Source organism: Calypte anna, chromosome 2, assembly GCF_003957555.1.
Source record: "Calypte anna isolate BGI_N300 chromosome 2, bCalAnn1_v1.p, whole genome shotgun sequence".
Taxonomy (NCBI): domain Eukaryota; kingdom Metazoa; phylum Chordata; class Aves; order Apodiformes; family Trochilidae; genus Calypte; species Calypte anna.
In genome coordinates this window covers 118417779-118437289 of record NC_044245.1, presented here as the reverse complement: position 1 = coordinate 118437289, position 19511 = coordinate 118417779, and the positions used below count along the sequence as shown (strand labels likewise).

At 38.4% G+C, this 19511-nt stretch overlaps 1 protein-coding gene across 3 annotated transcripts; it reads left to right on the top strand.

Moving 5' to 3' along the window:
* The first annotated feature begins 422 nt into the window (after positions 1-422).
* LACTB2 (lactamase beta 2) lies at positions 423-17568 on the top strand. Of its 3 annotated transcripts, none has more exons than XM_030445896.1 (7): positions 423-696; positions 1221-1381; positions 2692-2815; positions 6098-6276; positions 10272-10420; positions 11988-12069; positions 15433-17568. In XM_030445896.1, the coding sequence occupies exons 1-7, from the start codon at positions 575-577 to the stop codon at positions 15474-15476; spliced, it is 861 nt and encodes a 286-aa protein (XP_030301756.1). In that variant the 5' UTR covers positions 423-574; the 3' UTR covers positions 15477-17568. The 3 variants fall into 3 exon arrangements, with proteins under 3 accessions (XP_030301756.1, XP_030301757.1, XP_008501575.2); XM_030445897.1 differs by having other exon boundaries at positions 424-696; positions 1218-1381; positions 11988-12065; XM_008503353.2 differs by having other exon boundaries at positions 425-696; positions 1218-1381.
* Positions 17569-19511: the final 1943 nt, after the last annotated feature.

Genomic DNA, 19511 nt, shown 5'->3' with positions numbered 1-19511 from the left:
ACCTTAATGGCTATTTGTCCCGCATTGTCCAGCAGCTCCTCGATTTTCTTAGGAATACTGTCCCCTAAATAGCTCCAATACGCCATACAGGAGGAGCACATAGAGCTCCCGCGTTTGCGTTAAGTGACCGCTTACATATTCCCGCAGTATACGGAAAATGCAGCTGTCATACCACAAAACCCTTTAGAAAGGGTATGACAGGCCTTTAGAAAAAAGCAAGAAGCACCAGGACCTGCCTCTCGGCCAGGCACCCACGCGTCGAAGGAGAACATCGCTTTTACACTGCTGAATTATCACAGCCTTTGTCCCAAAACGCCGAGTTCTCAGGGAAAACACGCCGGTTCTGCGCCATGGCGGGCGGGCCGGGAGGAACCGCCCCATTCCGAGCGGCAGGAGCCGAGCTGCCCGGGAAGCCCCGGTCGCCTCACAACCAGGCGGAAGGTCCCGCGTCCGGGAGGCGGAGCAGAGGGGAAAGAAGTGGCTTCCGCTTTCGCCGGGTGCGGGTGTCAGGAACGGAGGGGAGCGGAGACGGTAGCGAAAAAGGGGGGAAAATTGGCGGCGTGTCTGTGCAGAGATGGTGTCGTTGCTGCCGCGGATCGACCGGCTCTCGTCGCGGGTGGTGAGGGTGCTGGGCTGCAACCCGGGGCCCATGACTCTGCAGGGTACCAACACCTACCTGGTGGGCTCCGGGACAAGGTAAGATCCGGCTCGGGGCGTGGAAAAGGAACCGGGGGCGTGGGGAAAGGGCCTGGGGGGTGGGGAAGGGGCCCCGGCCTCATCCCCACGCCCGGCTTGCGAGCTCTGAGCTGCTTCAGGTTTGGGGGGCCGCTACCCGGCTGAATTCCTTACAAGAAAAATTAATTAAAGGCGGCTTGGGTAGGTGGAGTGCAGAGGGAAGCGGGTCAGTGGGTGGGTTCCTGGCCTCAAGCCTCGTCGCTCCCCGATGGGACTAAACGCGGGCTCCCGGGGCTTGTTCAGGGCCTTGCAGATCTGTGGAGTTAATTTATTACATTGCTGATTTGTAAATTGTTGTGCCATAGGAGTGGGGTATCCCAGAGGAAAGAGGTGGAATCTGGAGACATCTGTTATTAGCACGTTTCCATGCAATGTTGGGTTCTTTTTGACTGTCACATGAGTTCTCTAAATTCTCTGTTTGTTCTTTTTTTCTTTCTTTTTTTCTTTCTTTTTTTTTTTTTTTTTTTTTGGTTTATATGTAGAAGGGTCCTTATTGACACAGGGGAGCCAGCTACTCCTGAATACATTGGCTGTTTAAAGCAGGCACTGTCACAGTTCAACATCTCGATTCAAGAAATCTTAGTGACACACTGGCATCATGATCACACTGGTGGAATACCTGATATCTGCAAAAGCATCCCGAGTGGTAGGCCAGAGATTTTTGATATTATTGAAAATGTTAGGTACCTGCCAAGAAAAAAAATTTTCCTCAATGCTTATGTGCAAATCAGATGGATTGTTCTCCTGGAATCTCCATCTGAAATTTTATTATACTGTTGCAGTGTGTAGAATGAGAGAAATGAATAATCTGAATATTGTTGTTGTACAGCTACAGTTTTTCTTCTATAACTGTGCATGCTTTAATACTGATTTTTTTCTTATGTGTGAATAATGACACTCTAGATTGTCAACAGCAGTTTACAGGATGTGAGGAAATGGGATAAAAAATTGATACCTTTTTAACAGGTGTTGATACTGTCAACTTTTTATGTTGACAGTAATGACAACTTGTCCATTATTTTTGCTTGTGTAAAACAATAAAGTAACTTAATGTCTGAAAAAGAAACATGCATAACATTGAGATACCTTGCAGCAGCCCATTAGTAATTCCTCACAAATTCATAGGCCTCTGACATGGGAGAGAAGACGAGAGGGCAGTCTGCAAGTAAATTCTGATCTAAAAATGTTTATGTTGATAAACAGTAGGAGATGTTTCTGCTTTAGTATCAGGGAAGAGAATAAACAGTGTGGATAATGCAGTTCTTAGCATTGTAGGACTTTTTCACAGGCTTTATCAGATTTTGTGAAGTTGCCAGATGATTCTTATCTGCAAAGAAGCACGGGCACTGCTGAAAACAACACTGGTGTCTTCCTGATGATCTTGGTCTTGTCAGCCCATGAGCATGGTTGTAAATACTAGCAAAGGATATAAATACTTTTCTGAATTGCTGTCTGTAGCTATTCTGGCCAAGGCATTTGTAATTCATGCACAGTTCAGAACAATAGATGCTGAGGGAAGCTGCAAGGGAAAAAGCCTCCATTCAATTTTAGGCAGATGTTGAATGGTGCTTCTGCAAATCAGTGCATTAACATTAGCACAGAAGTCTTAGTGTTGTTGTAGAAACTTGGGAGTTTTGGCTTTTGATGAGTCAAGAAGGAACATTAGTAAAATATAATATTGACATTTCTTTGTTAATTTAACTTGTGCTTTTTCATCTTCAAAATTGCTGCTGGTACAGAGTATAGTATTCAGATTCAGTGGCTTCCACTATTTTTGCAGCTCTGGAATAAGGTTGCTTCATAAACATGAAGTTACTATACAGAATTTCTTGTTTCTGATTTTGTGATGATATTATGTAATTATTAATAGTACTTCTTCAAAAAGTAGCCTTTCTGTGGAATTAGCTTTCTTAGTGGCAAATTCAAAGCATCATTTTCTTTGAATTCTTTGACCAGACTCTGAATATCGCATCTGTAAGCTACCTCGTGTCCCTCACCGAGAAGAAATAATAGAAGGAGGACATCAATATTTTTATCTTAAGGATGGAGATGTGATACAGACAGAGGGAGCCACACTCAGGTAAACACCAATTTCTGCAAGTGCTGTGGACCACCTTTTTCTTCAGAAATCAGACACATATGTGTATCCTAATTTCAAGTGATTGGCAATCTCTGCATCTAATCTTTTCAACATTTATGCACATAGAGTTCCTGTCATGATCCAGCAGGGTATGTTTATTCAAATAAGTTGTTTTTATGAATGAGGATTACCAGGAATAGCCTCTGGGTTTTGGCCTCAGCAGAGAAATTAAGAACAACCAGGTGATCATGCTGAGTCAGCATGGGTTCATGAAGGGCAGGTCCTGTTTGACCAAACTGATATCCTTCTGTGACTGGGTGACTCTTTTATTGGACAAGGGAAGGGCTGTGCATGTTGTCTGCCTTGACTTTTGCAAGGCCTTTGACACAGTTTCCCACAGCATTCTCCAGGAGAAGCTGGTTGCCTGTGGCTTGGATGTACACACCCTTTAGTTGATAAAAGACTTGTTGGATGGCCAGGTCCAAGGAGTTGTAGTCAATGGACTTAAATCCAGGTGGTAGCCAGTCACAAGTGGTGTCCCCCAGGGCTCAGTGCTGGGGCAGCTCCTGTTTAACATCTTTATTGATAATTTGGATGAGAGGATAGAGTGTACCCTCAGTAAGTGTGCAGGCAACGCTAAACTGCATGGAGGTGTTGATTGAGGGTAGGGAGGCTCTGCAGAGGGATCTAGACAGGCTTGATCAATGGGCCAAGGCCAACAGTATGAGTTTCAACAAGGCCAAATGTTGGGCCAGGGAGGTGATCTCACTCTTGTACTCAGCCTTGATGAGGCCTCACCTCAAGTACTGTGTGCAGTTTTGGGCACCAAGTTACAGGAAGGGCATCAAGATGCTGGAGAGGATTCAAAGAAGGGCAGCTGGGCTGATTAGGGGGCTAGAGAACAGGTCTTATGAGGAGAGGCTGAAGGAGCTGGGGCTGTTCAGCCTGAAGAAAAGGAAGTTGAGGGGAGACCTTATTGCTCTCTACAATCTGCAAGGAGGCTGTAGTGAGGAGGGTGTTTGCCTCTTCTCCCTAGTGACTAGTGGTAGGACAAGAGGTAATGGGTTGAAGTTGTGCCAGGGGAGGTTCAGATTAGATATTATGAAAAATTTCTTCACCAAAGAGTGGTGAAACATTGGAACACGTGTTCTAACACGTGAGTGATGGAGTTGCCATCCCTGGAGGTGTTAAAAAAACAGCTGATGTGGTGCTTCAGGAGATGATTTAGTGGTTAAGGTGGTGTAGCACTGATGGTTGGACTGCATAATCTTGTAGGTGCTTTCCAACCATGATGATTCAATGATTCTAACATATCCCTTGAAAAATATTTCCTCCAAGAAAATCAAATGGTATTTTACATACTTTCTCATCACTCTTAGATAAGTATTTATTGTTAAAATCGATGCTTTGGGCAAAGTTTATGGTTATCTGGATGAATTATGCAGCTTGCCTCTTTTTTTACTTTAAAAATATTTCCCAAGTGGACACTCAAACATTTAATACTTAAACTGTTAAATTTTAAACCCTTCTAATTTGGGCTTCTTCCTGAGAAGCATATTGCCCATCTTCTAAGCTTAGAGTGAGCCTGAAACAGAAAGCTACTCTTCTTCACACAAACACGCACACTAAAAAGATCTGACCATACTGTTTCCAGACTTCTTTCATTAGCAAGGTGTTACTCTTCAAAGGACAAATTTTCCTTGTTTTCTTCAGTGTAGATATGACTTACATCCCACTTGTGGAATGCCAGCTGGCTGACTGGAAGAAAAAAAAAAAAGAGAAAAAATGAAGGATATATTTAACCTAAAGTATTTTATTTTGTTAGTGTAAAAAAAATACATGGAGACGATTATATTGAGTATTGAAGACCTTCCACTACCCTAAGAGGCCCATTTTTAGACAAAATTAATTTAGAGATGGAAAATGGCTTAGTAAAGTTGAATCCAAGTAAGGCATCATATTTTGAAGTTTAGGGTAATGCAACCACATTTTATGCTTGGTTAAAAGCAGGTATTCTCACCTGGTTAACTCAGTAAACATTTTAAAGATACTCTTAGATCCACCACTGGTTCAAAAATGGCAGTATCTGCATATTTAAATTTTAGTTGGCAATATCTGCATGTTAAATTTTAGTTTTCAAGGTGTGCCAAGAAAGTGTTGGGTTATTTTTCCTTTGTTATTCAATATTTTGGTTAAGCTTTCTGGTAAGGTTTCATCAGGAACTGAAGGATACAACTTACTGCAAAGGCAAGATGCAGCCCATCACCTTGATGCCTACGTTGCCTCCTCAGGGCAATGTCTCACCTGCTTTCTGCAGAGCAGATAATTAAGTAAGAGCTGTAAGTCATTGCATCAGATGGTGCTGGGCTTCTGGCCTCAGCCCTGCACTGACGTAGCTGGGTGTTGTTCAGTGTTGTACACCATGCTTGGCACTGGCTCTTTCAGTTCCTGGTCTCTGCTTTGGCGCATCTGCCATCAACCAGAAGATTCTGATGAATTTCAACAGTGATGCTGGTCTGAGTTGTGTAGGGTTTTTTTAGTTTGAATCCTGAGGCTTTCTGCCTTTTAAAAATTACAGTGCAGTGCAGCTCCTTAGCAGCTCAGCTTGCTATAAACATGTCAACTGTTCATTCACCCTTAGCTGCATTCTGATGCAGTACTCATTCAGGCTGTAAAGTCCTAAATCCTTACTATTTAGGTGTTTAATGGCCTGCACATAGAACAGCTAAAAGACCATAATTCCTTGTTGTGTTTGACAGCTACGCTTCACTGTGTCATGGGGCTTTTAGGAAAAAATGAATTCTGGGAGACAGAATTTTATCAGGGTTAGGTCCAGAAGTTTATAGTTAATTTCTAAAAGAATTTGCAATACCACCCTTACCCTCTTCTGAGTGCAGGGTGTATGTCAAGAACTTAATACTTTTGAACTTGGAAGCAACGTGTCAATCTTCCCATCTTAACGCTTCAGAATGAAGCCCTCTAACACAAATTCTACATGACTAGGCAGCTCCCTTAATACACTTTTATTATGGTGTGTCCTATAAGTAAAAGCATGTAAGAGATGATGATCAGTGTTTTTTCTCTACATGGTACAAGAAAATGGACTTGAATTAAACAAAATGGTACTCTGTTTACATTACCATTTCAGCCTCTTTTGGTCTATATTTTTTCTGGCTTTTATGGACTACTTTGTAAGAATGATTCTATCCTTATCTATTTCTCACCTCTGGAAATGAAGCATATATGCATATGAAAAGCTTATTCTTTTTGTTATTTAAACAGAGTTTTATATACGCCTGGACACACTGATGATCATATGATTTTACATCTAGAAGAGGAAAATGCTATATTTTCTGGTGACTGTATTTTAGGGGAAGGAACAACAGTAATTGAAGACCTTCATGATTACATGAAAACTTTGAAGAGGTTGTTACAAATGAAGCCAGATTTAATATATCCAGGTAAGTGGTTCTGTGTTAAACTGCTCTGATTTACTATATGTTTTAAATATCTCTTCTAAGAATATGAAAGCTCTTATTACAATGGAACACTATTACTAATGTAACAGTTCAAGTTCATTACTTAATATACATCCAGTGTTAAGGTAAGGTGGTGGTTTGCAAGACTTAAAAAATCCTCAGTGATGGGTGTTTTCCTGAGATTTCTCCATTGAGGGTAAATTGTGTGCCCACAGCCTACAGAGGCCAGAATCTTTCACTGTTGGAAGCATACAGCAAATGTAAGAAAACATTGCTCTATCCATGCACCTTAATGTTACGCTGGAATTAAAACATAATACTTGCTCTTTGGGTCCTTTGCATCCCCACGTACACTGCCAATGTAAGCATACTATTTATGTGTTTGAGAGAGATGTCTGTCCTCTGCAGCACAAATTAATCACAAAATCATCTTGAGAAGCTGCAGAACTGTGAAATGGCTGTCTTAGTTAATGACTTAGCTTAAACTTGAACAAGAGCCAAGAGTGCAAACATCATGCTCTAAAAATAATTTACCCAATTCATTAAATCTATGACTTGGCTGGTTTTCCCTCTATTGCCCCAAACCTTGTAATGGATTTACTTTTCTTATAGACCACATGTCTATTTGACAAGACTGGATTTTTAGAATTCATTATGTACTCAGGAGTAAGCTCCTTGTTTGCTTTTTCAGAGCAACAGCTCAGGATTTTTTCTGTTTCATCTTCTTCAACTCATCATCTGAAGCAACTGTGTCTACATTCTCTGTCTTTCTTCATTAACCACCTATGTTTAGCCTATATAGCTCTTGTCTTCTTTGTGTTAATTCCTAAAATACACTTCTTTTGAAGTAGGTGTTCTTTAAGTGCTTTCAGATCTGAGCATAAAAATGCTATTTTAAAAAAATGTCATAGATATTCCACAGTTGTGGAGACTGACCTAGGCAGAAATAGTGACTCGGTCATAGTTATTGACTTAACTACTGGTAAAACTAAGGATATTTTAGCCTCCAGAATCTCCACCTATTGATTAAGCAAATGTTCTACTTTATTTCTTAAATGCCTACGAAACACAGTCTGTTCCTCTAATTGAATTTCTGCCTTCCAAAACCCCATACATGCCAAATTTCATTTGGTTTATCAATTTTAGCTGTTGTATTTCACTCCTTAATCATTATTTATCTAGATTACACATTTACCAAGACTGAATACTTGTCCCACTTACTTGTAACTTTGTTGTGCTGTTGTATGCTCATCCTGTACTTGGCAATTGTGTAAGAAAGATAACTGTTGCCCAATCAGAACAATCATGTATACTGCTGGTATGTACTGGAGTAACATGGTAACTATATTAGAAGGTAGTTTGCTTTATCAGCACGTTCTGTACAAGCTCAGTATTTGACTTCATTGCAGTTTTCAGTCTTCACAATTCTTGAACTGTTTCTCTGATCCCCACCCATGCTTTAGCACTCACATTGCAGCCTCAGAATTATATGTAAGCAAGCATGATTTTTTGTAATAGCTGACGAGGTGTGAGTAGCTGAATTTTGCCAATCCTTCCCCTTCCATGTGTCTTTTTTCATTTAATGTGGAGATTACTTCAGACATATTGCTCCTGACAGTCTTAAAATCAGTAGTTGATGAGTTTGGTCCAGAATTTCAGTCAGCAGAGGGCTCCCTATCCTGGGAAAATGATCAACCTTCCTTGATACTATGGAAACAAATGGTACTGGGGTTAGGAATCTGAGCAAGATTTCATGATCTAATTATTTTCTTCAGTTTTATCCTTTGTGCTTTAATTTACTGTAAAGTAAGGGAATCTATATTCATTCACAGGGTGTTACAAGAATAAAAACTTGGTTTCTGATCATCTGGGCTATACAGAGGTCTGAAATAATATGAAGCTGTTTGATATAAAGACTGAATTATTGGAAAGACAGTCTTATTTTAAGAGATCTATTTCTCATACATAGAAGCATTTTACATTTATGCAGATATTTATTTATTGGTGAAGTTAACATGTTTCTATCCATGAAAAATTATGTGTGGGAAAGATCTGCATCTGAATTTAGTCCCAAGCTTTCTGATATCATTTTAAGGTATCACACAATCAGAGAAGTGGGACCTCAAGGATCACCTGGTCCAACCCTTCTAATATTGTTGTTTATATGATATGTCTCAGCACCCTGTTGAGCTGAGACTTAAAACTTCCCAAAGTGGAGGAATCCACCACTTCCCCTGGGGGACCATTCCAATGTCTGACTGTCCTCAGAGTGAAGAATTTTCCTCTTGAGTTCAAATGGAATCTTCCCAGGAGCAACTTGTGCCCATGCCCCTTTTCTTGTCCCTGTGACTCCTTGTAAATGGGGAGTCTCCTTCTTCTCTGTAGCTGCCCCTTAAGTACTGGAACTATGTGTGTGCATATGTATACACAGTGGCTTTGGATCAGGTGATGTAATGTCTATGAAATGCCTTTCACTTTTGCAAAATATGGGTTCCATTCACATTGCTCTGGTAGTCTCATTCAGTTAAATCACCTGTTTTAAGACTGCCTTGTGATTCCACATGAAGGCCTTAATTTTGAATACTTTAGTGTAACTTCTGTCATCAGAGAATGCAAGGGAATGGTAATTATTGTCACAGCCTCTGCTCTGTATACCTTAATGTTTTTTTTCCAAATTTAGACTTTTGGTTTTATAAGTGTAACATTTACTAGAATTACTGTTGTATTTATACCTTACTTCTGTAAGGAACAATAGGTTCTGATTAAATATGGTTGAAATCATTAAATATATGTGCAGATATATTTTTATATTTACATGTTACCTATCTTATTTGTAAAACTATCTTCAATAGACAAGCTTCAATGTACATTAAATAATTTCAGATCTGATTAAGGGAGTGTGTAATTTGAGATACACATAAATATTCTGACTCGTGAAGGATGGATTCCTTTGACAAGTTTTTTTATTTCAGAGATGTTCAAAACATGAAAAATTAGTTGTTCTTTTTCTATAATCCACCTATCCTCAGGCAAAATAACCTCTAATTTAAAAAGCTTAAAATTAACAACATGTTTAGTCAGCTAAACCAAAAGTACAACTAGAGACTTTCTCCTGTTTGCTTCAAAGACTTCACAGTAAGTTGAACATTCCTAATCTGCCACAGTAAGCCCAGGAAAAAACATGTTTTGTTTGTTTATTAACCAGCCAGACATAAAATAATCCACATACAACTTTTCCTTGTGCATTGCATTGTCCTGTCCTGACACGTCCAGAGTGGCTCACTGATTTGTCATCTATTAATTTTTTTATAATACTTATGAAAGTATGTTCTTAAGGGAATTCCTACTTAAGGAAGTACAGTATGTGAGTCAGTTTTGAAGATCTGTCTTGGAAAAGCTACCATAACTAAAGATGTTCTTTTTCTTGCCTGTGTTTGCTAGATAGCCCCACAGTATGAGCCTTTTGCCTCAGCCACTACTGTTCAAAGACCAACATCAGGTTAAATTATCAATATCAGTACATTTTGGGGAGAATGAGAGAGGCAGACAGATAATCATCTGAATCTCACCTTTCAAATCTGTTCAGTAGTGTCTCCTTTGATTTGTTTGGGTTTTTTTTAATAACCTAAAGTAGCCCTCCCTTGCTTTCCTTATTGAATCTCAAGTATTCCATTTTCCCATTCAGACTTTTCAGTTGCTAATTCTTCCTTTCCATCTTAATGCTTTTCGATTGCAGGCTGTGATGCAAACATTCAAACTTAATTTTGGCCTATTTATATGAAAAAAAAAAAAGTATGCAAAGAGTGTTCTACAATTTAACATCAAGAATACAGTGAGAAGGTGGTATGTACAGGTGTTGCTCCCTTCTTATGACTTTTAAGTCTACTGGAATTTACATAGGAATTATTGAATTATTCAGTAGCATTCTTAATTTCAAATGTCAATAATAGTGCTGTGGTACATGTGTTTTGATTTAGGCCATGGTCCAGTAATACGTGATGCAAATCGCAGAATCCAGTGCTACATTTCTCACCGAATTGCACGTGAAAAGCAAATCCTGGGTGTTTTCCAGAAGAATCCTGGAAAGCCATATACATCCTCGGAGCTTGTAAAGATAGTGTACCAGGTAATTGTTAATTAAAAGGTTTAATTGTTAATTAAAAGTTTAATTAAACTAAACAAAATTGAGGTTATGTTCATAAAATTGTATATAACAATACTTTGAGTAAAGACCATGGTGGCTTTTTAAAAGACAGGGAAAAAAACCCAAATATTTCTGCTTGTTCAGAATTCATGTATGACTCTGCATTTTAATCATATTGTTTGAGCACTTCATTGCAGTGGACCCCAGGTGATTCTTATGAACTTCTTATTTAACCATCTAGATGGTCCTAAGGACAGTCTCACAGGACCAAGCAAAAACTAAAGTTGTAATGATTGGTTCCAAGGGAAAAGCAGAGGATGGCTGCTAATTTTTGATTTGTCAAGGTATGTTTGGAGGCTCCTGAAAGACTGGGTAAAACTTCTAGTTCCTGGTTTATCAGTCTGCAGGAGGGTGCAGGTGAGCTGAGATGGATTTTGTGCTCAGGAGTGCAGCAACTTTGAATGTGTCCAACAGGCATGAGGGTGCTTTTTTTGCTCCTTCAGCATTCTGGGTGTAACCTCAGGAATTTTGTATGTGTGGGTGTTAACCCCTCCTAACAACTAGAGATAAGAGATACAGCATTTATTTCTGAGAAAGATGCCAAAGTTGCCAATGGCTGTGGTTTGTGAAGGGCTCTGTAACAGCTTCACAACTCGTTTTTCATGGTTCTTTGGATCCCTGGTTTCCAAAAGAATGACTTTGTCAAACTGAACATTTTGCAGTGCTGAACATTTGCAGTTACCTGTGGCTGTTTAGCTCCTGAATTTTTCCTGCCTGAACAACTGCAGTTTTTAAATATATATAGCCATTCACATGCTTATGTAAATCATAACCCACTTGTCCTGTTGCTATATGCCAAGATTCTTTTCAGTGTTACTAAAGCTTTCATAAGTGTAATCTTTCAAAGCTTTTTAAAGGCTCTTAATTTATTGAGCTAATTTTCTAGTGAATTTTGCTGCCAGACTCCTGCTGTTTGAGGAGTTCTTTTTTAATTTTCAAAAAGAAGGCTTTGCTTTTCAAATGATGGGGCTGAAGAACAGGATTCTGGAACAGTTTGGGGTGGGGTTTTTCTGAGACATTTAGTCCTGTGACTGTTGTATTTTTAAATTGTTTACTTCTTTACAGATTTTAATTGTTAAAGGATATTTAAACCTATGCAAACATTGTCATGGAATGGAAGTGATAGGTATCTGTGAGGAAATGCAGCTTTGGATTTTGCCTTAAAAAGGCTCAGCTGTGCTGGTGACCCATTGCTGACCAAGTTCAGGAGGGCACAGTCTTCTTAGTGTTGGTCAAAGATTGCATTATACAAGAAGGTAATGCAAAAGATGAGCAAAGTAAACAAAAAAATGCTATTAGGCTACTAGTTTAACTGGTGTAAAATTGCTTTCCTCATTTCAGTTAATTGTCATTATATAACCAACTGAATGTTCAGAATAGTGGTTCAGAAGAGGAAAATCTATGTTAATAAACCGTGAGTTCCATATATTGAAAAAATAATTGGGAGATATTTAAACAAATACAAAATTCTTATTTGTGTTTCCATTAGGAGATCCCTGAAAATTTACTTCCAGCAGCAGAAAGTAACCTCTTGGTCCACCTGAAGAAGTTAGAAAAAGAAGGAAAAGTGTGTAAGTTGTGGATGGAAGGGTGGAAGGAGGGTCATTTTCATTTTGATTTTCAGTGTATTGTTTCTCATAATATTTTAGTGCATTATTGCCTGGGGAAAAATGGGGGGCACAGCAGTTAATTGCAGTAGCTGTCCTTCAGACAATTTGAAGAAGAATTATATACAGACCCCTGTGTTTATTCAGTATTTCCAGACTTCTGGAAATTTATATTATAAAGTGTTTGTGCTTCAAACGCAGATTAGTACAATGCATATATACCTTTAAATTTTTATTTAAAACATATAATGGAATACATTCCAAATGCTTTGTGTATTTTCTGAAATTCATACAGAAATATGCCTGTACATAGCATTTTAGGGGATTACATCTCTGCCTTTTCTGTATGCATATTGTTACATATATGTGTTTAGGGATGGTTGAAATAGAACTGGTTTGGTTGGAAAAGACCTGAAAATTATGAAGTCCAACTGTTAACCAAATACTGTCAAGTTCATCACTAAACCATGTCCCTAAGCACCACATTTGTACGTCTTTTAAATATTCCAAGGGTGATGACTCCAACACCTCCTTGGGTAGCCTGTCCCACTGCCTGACAACCCTTTCAGTGAAGAATTTTTTCCTAATACACAATTTAAACCTCTCCTGGTGTAACCTTAGGCCATTTCTTCTTGTTCTATCACTTGTTACTTGGGACAAAAGACCAACACCCACCTCACTACAGCCTCCTCTCAGGCAGTTGTAGAGAGTGATAAGGTCTTCCCTCAGCCTCCTTTTTTCTACACTAAACAACCCCAGTTCCCTCAGACACTCCTTGTAAGACTTATGTTCTAGACTCTTCACCCTTGTTTGAACACCCATCATCACCTCAGTGTCCTTCCTGTAGTGAGGGGCCCAACACTGAACACAGTGACCCACCCATGTTGAGTACAGGGGCAAGATCACTCCCCTGCTCCTGCTGGCCAGGTACAAGCCAGGATGCTGTTGGCCTTGGCCACCTGGGCACACTGCTGGCTCATTTCCAGCTGGGTGTTGACCAGATGCCCCAGGTCCTTTTCCCCTGGGCATCTTTCCAGCTACTCTTCCCCAAGCCTGTAGCGTTGCATGGGGTTGTTGTGATCCAAGTGCAGGACCCAACATTTCCTCATCCAGTGGAAATTTTTTTACACTTTTTAATTAGTACAGTACTTGAATAGGGCAACTGTATTTAGTTTACTGGTTTTGCATTTTGCCTTTACTTTTAGTGAGCAAGGGGAAATGTTCTATTTCTGTAATGGCATGTGTATGTGGAAACGTTACTCAGCCAGAAGCTAAGGAAAATATTTCTTTCTACACATCATGTAACTGCACCCAGAACTGTCTACTTATAATTAAATAATTACATTAAAATTTACAAGTTTCAAACTGTCAGTGTTTACTAACATGAATAAGAACATGAAATCAGTGTATTATTCCCAACTTAGACCTTCTTTTTGTTTTAATCACAAATCAGCTAGTAGGTGTTAATTGTTTGAAAAATAGCGACTTAATTTTTGTAAAAACAATAATTACCTGCTTTTTGTTCAAGTCACATGAGTACAGTCATTACTGATGTTCAGAAAATGTCATCTAGCATGTTTTATACAGAATGCCAGGGGAAAAAGTGTGATGCTTAATGCACCAGTTTTTAAACGTGATGGCAGTTCTTGATTATTAATATACATCATATTTTTCCAGTTTGGTTCTACAAGATTCCTCTAGGTTTCCAGATGCTGTTGACTATTTATTGCTTTCTTTCACTGCCAAAGTAGCTCATGCAGCAGCATTTTCTGTTTAGATAGAGTAGTGGACAAATTACCTGTCTCTTTAAAGGTACACTTGCATTCTTCCCTACAAAAGCCTAGGTCTATGTGCAGGAATTAATTTGTCTGAGTGAGCTAGTGACTTTAATCTCTTAAGCCAGGGTTGTTTTTTCAGGGTGTTTTGGTTTGTTTTCTCCCAGAACACCCTTTTCATGCTTACTGGACAAAAATAGCCTGGTTTTCCTCAAAAATCAGCCTTGAATACAAATCCTGAGGTAACAAGTACTGAGCTTCAGTCAGACATCTGTTCACAAAGTTGCAACTGCTTGAAATGATTAGGAAGTTTAAATAACTAGAGGCGATACTAATCAGAAGAATTGTTACGATTCTTCTACTTCAGTTGGAGATCCTTGATTCCGCTGTGTCCTCCTGCTTTCCACGAAGCACAAGAAGTGCCCTTTAAAGTTTTTTTTCTGTTTCATTTCCTTAAACCTCGGTTTGTGCTCATAGAAAAGGAGGAAAACAATTTCAGCACTTGGGGATTTTTGTGCTGATCATTGCAGCCAGAAAACAGTTGTTAAGTTTTTAATACAGGCTTAGCCCCCGCTCTATGATAAACTCTTAGCAGCATCTGACCTTTGTCAGTTTTTCAGTTCAAATTAAGGACATCTGGTATAGAAAGTTGATTTGATTGCTTCTGAGCATGTAGCATACAAATGCTTGCCTACTCATGTTACTTACTCATTTGGTTTTGATATGATGTCCTTTACACATAGCCTGAGTTGCAGTATTTCAGGTTTTGTTCTCATTATGGAAGACTTCAGTTGGAGTCATAACAGTGTCTGCTTATTTTTCACAAAATATTTTGCTAGAGAAATCTGTGGTCAAGAAGGGTGATGAATGTGGCAGGCATATTACATTACAAGAGAGCTCCTCCATGGAAATCCTGACCATGGGCTGTCTGATGCATTAATTCATGGAATCATTCTAGGAATTGCATTTTATGTTGGTACATAAATTTTGTAGCTTCAGTTAGGAGTGATCCTGCCTATACAGATTTGCTTTTTTCTCTTTAAACAGAAAAATAATGTCTTGTATTCATGATCATGGCACACCGTGCACATGTAAACATTCTTCCATGTTTGGATTTAAATCTTGGTCATTGTTTCACATTTTTAAAACTCAGATGATGAAGAGAAAAAAATTGATTTGACTGTTCTTAACTTAGCAGCACAGATAATTTTTTTCTCTGCAGTTTATAAATTTAAAAAAATGCAACTGCTACCTCAGATTTTTTAGTATCTAGGCATTTAATGTCCTGAATTTTAAATAACTTCAGGATTATTGAAACCTTTTTTTATTAATCTTTCTTTGTATTAATAACTTCAATTGTGAAACAGTTCATGTTTATTGCCTCCCATTAAAACTCAGCACTGTCCTGAAAGTATTCCAGTAGTTTTAATTTTAAAAATTACATGTACAGTTATACATATGCATTCACAGGTTAAGTTTGAGATAGTCAGGTGTTTATATAGAGCATCTAAGTGACTAATCATGACTAACTTGGTCTTTTTTTTCTTAACAGTACGCGAGGAGTCTCCCACCTTCAGATGGAGAAACAATTTATAAGTTACACAAGATTGCTCCAGAATATTTTTAATCTTGACCATTTCTGCATTAAAAAATATCTCAGACAAGATGTAAAATAAAAACTAATTCTTCTTTCTTTTTTAAAAAAGTAGTAACACAATTTTAAAGCAATGTTACAGTCAGCTAACCGTTCAGTTTTTCATGTTCTGCTCTATAGGAATTTTTAAAATAACCTGAAAGGTACTGAATTAATACCATGGAAAGAGCATGAAGAACTAAATAAATGATTTATATTAAAAAAAAAAAACCTAGCAAAAAGTACAGACATGTTATTCTAAACCTGTTTTCATTAGCTTGTGCTTTTCAAAAAGTGATTTTCTTGTAAGTTATCTGTACATTCTAAAAAACCAAGTTATTTTTGTTAACAGATGTAAATACTGGGGTTTATATTCCTTTTCTAATTTAGCTGCCTGTGCACATCTTTTTTGGTTGCTCACTTGATGTCAGTTTATAACTAGCAATTTTCAAGTTTCAACTTTATCCATTTAAACTCCAGATATTTTAACTAAAGCTTGTACTGGGTTGTAAGATACTGTATAGTGTATTAAAACACAATGTCTGAAGATTAATTTAAACTGGAAGTTCAGTTCTCTGTGTAGCTTAAACTTTCCAAATAGATACAAATATAAATACTTGCATTACTTTGTGTATTCAAAGTCTGTGAAGATATTTTTTGTGATATACACACTTCTAATGCCAGCTTAACCTTCAAAATAAAAAAAATCAGATACAAGATGTTTGAAGGTACCACAGAATAATATTGGCCCTTGAAAATAATTGAAAACCTTTCGCTGTTCAGTCCTGTGCCTTCATCTGTGAAACATGCCTATCTTTGGGTATTTAAAGTATGTCTTAATAGTTGTTATTATTTTATGAAATTGGTGGCATTTGTTCTGATCAGTGGAGCCAAAGCCAGTACAGAAGTACTTCCAGAAGCAGCAATTCAAAAATGAAATCATATTGTGAAGTAGTAACCAGACCCCTAAAGAGGGGAAATAATAATTTACTGCTCTATGAAATTATGGTTTTTGCAAACTTCATCGATCTGTTTTTTGGCTACGTCATAACTGTTTCTCACTTTTGACTTCTTGTGCTGTGCCATTTGGGAGTCATTTTCAGGTCTCCTAGTTTTTCTTACTTTTATATATTCAGTTCAGTTGCATTTTTCCATTTCAGCCGCCTTTTTTCCCCTCTATCACAAACTTTTTTTGTTTAGTTCCCTTTGGGTTGTTTATCTCTTCATACTTACTCAGAAGCTTTCATGTCAACTTCTTGCCATTAATGGTTACTGTTTTCCTGTAGCTATTTCATTAATTTATAGTTACCGTTTCCTTGTTAGGATTAAAAAGGTAATTACTACTGATTTCTTTTCAAAAAAGTAAATTCACATGTTCTGTGAATTACTTTCTTGAAGCAAATTGTGAATTTAAAGATCAGTGAAACAGTACAATTTTCTGTCGTGAGGTCTGAGAACCTAAGCCAACAGGGAACCAGTATGAAGAAGTGATGTCTCATTACCTTTCTGAACTAAAGAAGAAATCTGCTAGCAGGTAAAATATCACTGAACCATTTTCTTCTGGTTTACTGTTCTTCATTTTTAAATACACAAAAGCCAAAATGGCTTTTGGAGTTGAGTTGAAGTATCATTGGAACTTGCAGGCAGTGAAGGAGGTGAGAGGATACAGTCAGAGAATTCCTTGTTCCATGCTGTGCTGCAGCCTGACATTCTCAAAAAAAATGGGGGAAATTGCAGTTTAACTGAACTTGTCAATAATCATATATGGTATCTCTTTAATATTAATATATTAAAGCAGATTGCACTGTCACTGAGATGTATATGCAATAAGGATACTTATGTCAGCTATGACATGCTGTAAAGATTTTGAAACTCCTTGTTGTTTATGAGATTGTAAGTCAGAAGAAATGTTTGTTTCTTTAAAAATAGAATGCTGATGTAATCTTTCTGCCATGTATGTATAAAAATGGAGATTAGCCTACTTACATCCCTTTTATCAATACATTAATCTGTCCAGAATGCATTAAAAGTTAAGAATAAAAAGAGAACGGGCAATTTCTGTTTCTTCAAAGTAGAAGGGCTAGTGTCATTTGATGCATTAACTTCATAGTTTCTCATGCCCCCTGAGCTGGGGACAGAAGCTGGAAGAAGCACTAATCAAGTTTCAGCCTTCCTGCCAGCCAATTTTAAGATCCTGTCCTGAGAAGCAACATCATTTATTTGGTTTAAGACTTAGCAAAGAATCATAGAATGGTAGGGGTTGGAAGGAACCTCTAAAGATCATTATGGAGTCTAACCCCTGTGCCAAAGCAGGGTAATCTAGGGCAGGTCACACAGAAACACAGCCAGATGGGTCTGGAAAGTCTGTAGAGAAGGAGACTCCACATCTCCTGCTCCAGTGCTCCATCATTTTTATAGTAAAAAAGCTTTTCCTCATATTGAGGTGGAACTTCCTGTGTTCCAGTTTGTGTCCATTTGTGTCCATCCAGTTACAGAGCATCACCTAAAAGAGACTGGCCCCTTTTTCTTGAAACCAACCCTTCAGATATTTATATAAACATTAATAAGATCCCCACTCAGTCTTCTCCAAAATAAACAGCCCCAGCACTCTCAGCCTTTCCTCATGTGATGGATGTTGCAGTCTGCTGATCATCCCTCTAATGACTCCTCTGCTGACTCCCTCTAATACATTTCAGTCCCTTTGGAGCTGGGGAGCCCAGAACTGGACACAGGTCCAGATGTGGTCTTAACTAGGGCAGAGTAGAAAGGGAGGAGAAGCTCCCTCAACCTTAGGGACACTCTTCTTAATGCACCCCAGGATACTATTGACCTTCTTGGTCAGCAGGGCACATTGCTGTCCCACAAATAATTTAATGTCCACCAGTACTCTGAGGTCCTTCTCCATGGAGCTGCTTTCCAGCAGGTCAAAGTTTGATGGTAATTATATCTTTGGGGGGGGGGGGGTTTCTATTCCATTTCTTACTAACTTGCTTGTTTACGCTTCATTTTAAATGTTGTTTCTTGGTTATATCTTTAAACATGTTTGATTATGATTGAATTCAGGTAAAATTACCCAATATCTCTCTCTCTTACTGTGGGAGCAGCAGTACACTCCAGTACCAAATCCTCCACAGCCTTCCACCTGGAACATGTATTGGGTTTGCTTGGTAAGGTTTTGTTAGGGAGTTGCCACAGGGGCATCTTCTGTGAGAAGATGCCAGAACTGCCTCTCATTTCAAATCGTTGGGAACTTCCTTCCTAAATGATGTGATCATTTTGAAGCCTAATGTTTCAAAACACAGATATCTGGAAAGGAATCTGGCAAACATAGACCAGCAACCTATTGGCAAGAAGCAGGCTGAGAACTGACAGTCTCAGGTCTTTCAGATTATCACACTGCGTAAAGAGCCATAAGAAACATTGCATGGCAGAAAAAAGAAGTCCAATAAAAGGAAAATGTGGAAACTCTTCAGGTGTGGCAAGGGGGTTGCCTTCTTTTTCATTTTAGTATAACAATTTACAGTATGTCTTCAGGACAAACACAAACCCAAGTCGAAAACCAGGAGTTCTGTGCCTGTATGGAAGAGTTGGTAGTCAGACATTTGAGGCACTTGCCAATGACAAGCTTAAGGAAAAGATGTCCCAGTTAGGTTGTTTGTTATGTTCTGTGGAGATGAGATGACCCAATTTCTCTTGAGGCCGAGGTGGGAAGTGGATGCAAAACTACACTGCAGAAAGAATTCTAATTTTTATCCCAGTGCAACATACGTAACTGGTGCAGTATTTTACATCCATGACTATGCTATCTGCAGTCAGAGATATACTCTCACATTGTTACTGTTGAAATAATATTTTCTTTAGTGTTAAAAAATACTGTTCTAGCCAGGGAGTGAGGACATTCCTAAGATATAAAACATCTTGGAACTTAAATGTGAATGCCTGTTTTGTTAAAACCTTTCTTTTCTATTAAAGAAAAAAAAAGAAAAAAAGAAAAAAAA

Excerpts from the sequence above, each read along its gene's own strand:
- LACTB2 (XM_030445897.1), top strand. The coding sequence starts at position 575 with ATGGTGTCGTTGCTGCCGCGGATCGACCGGCTCTCGTCGCGGGTGGTG. Across the intron at positions 1,382-2,691 it reads CTGCAAAAGCATCCCGAGTG|ACTCTGAATATCGCATCTGT; the intron begins GTAGGCCAGAGA and ends TTCTTTGACCAG. Across the intron at positions 6,277-10,271 it reads GCCAGATTTAATATATCCAG|GCCATGGTCCAGTAATACGT; the intron begins GTAAGTGGTTCT and ends GTTTTGATTTAG.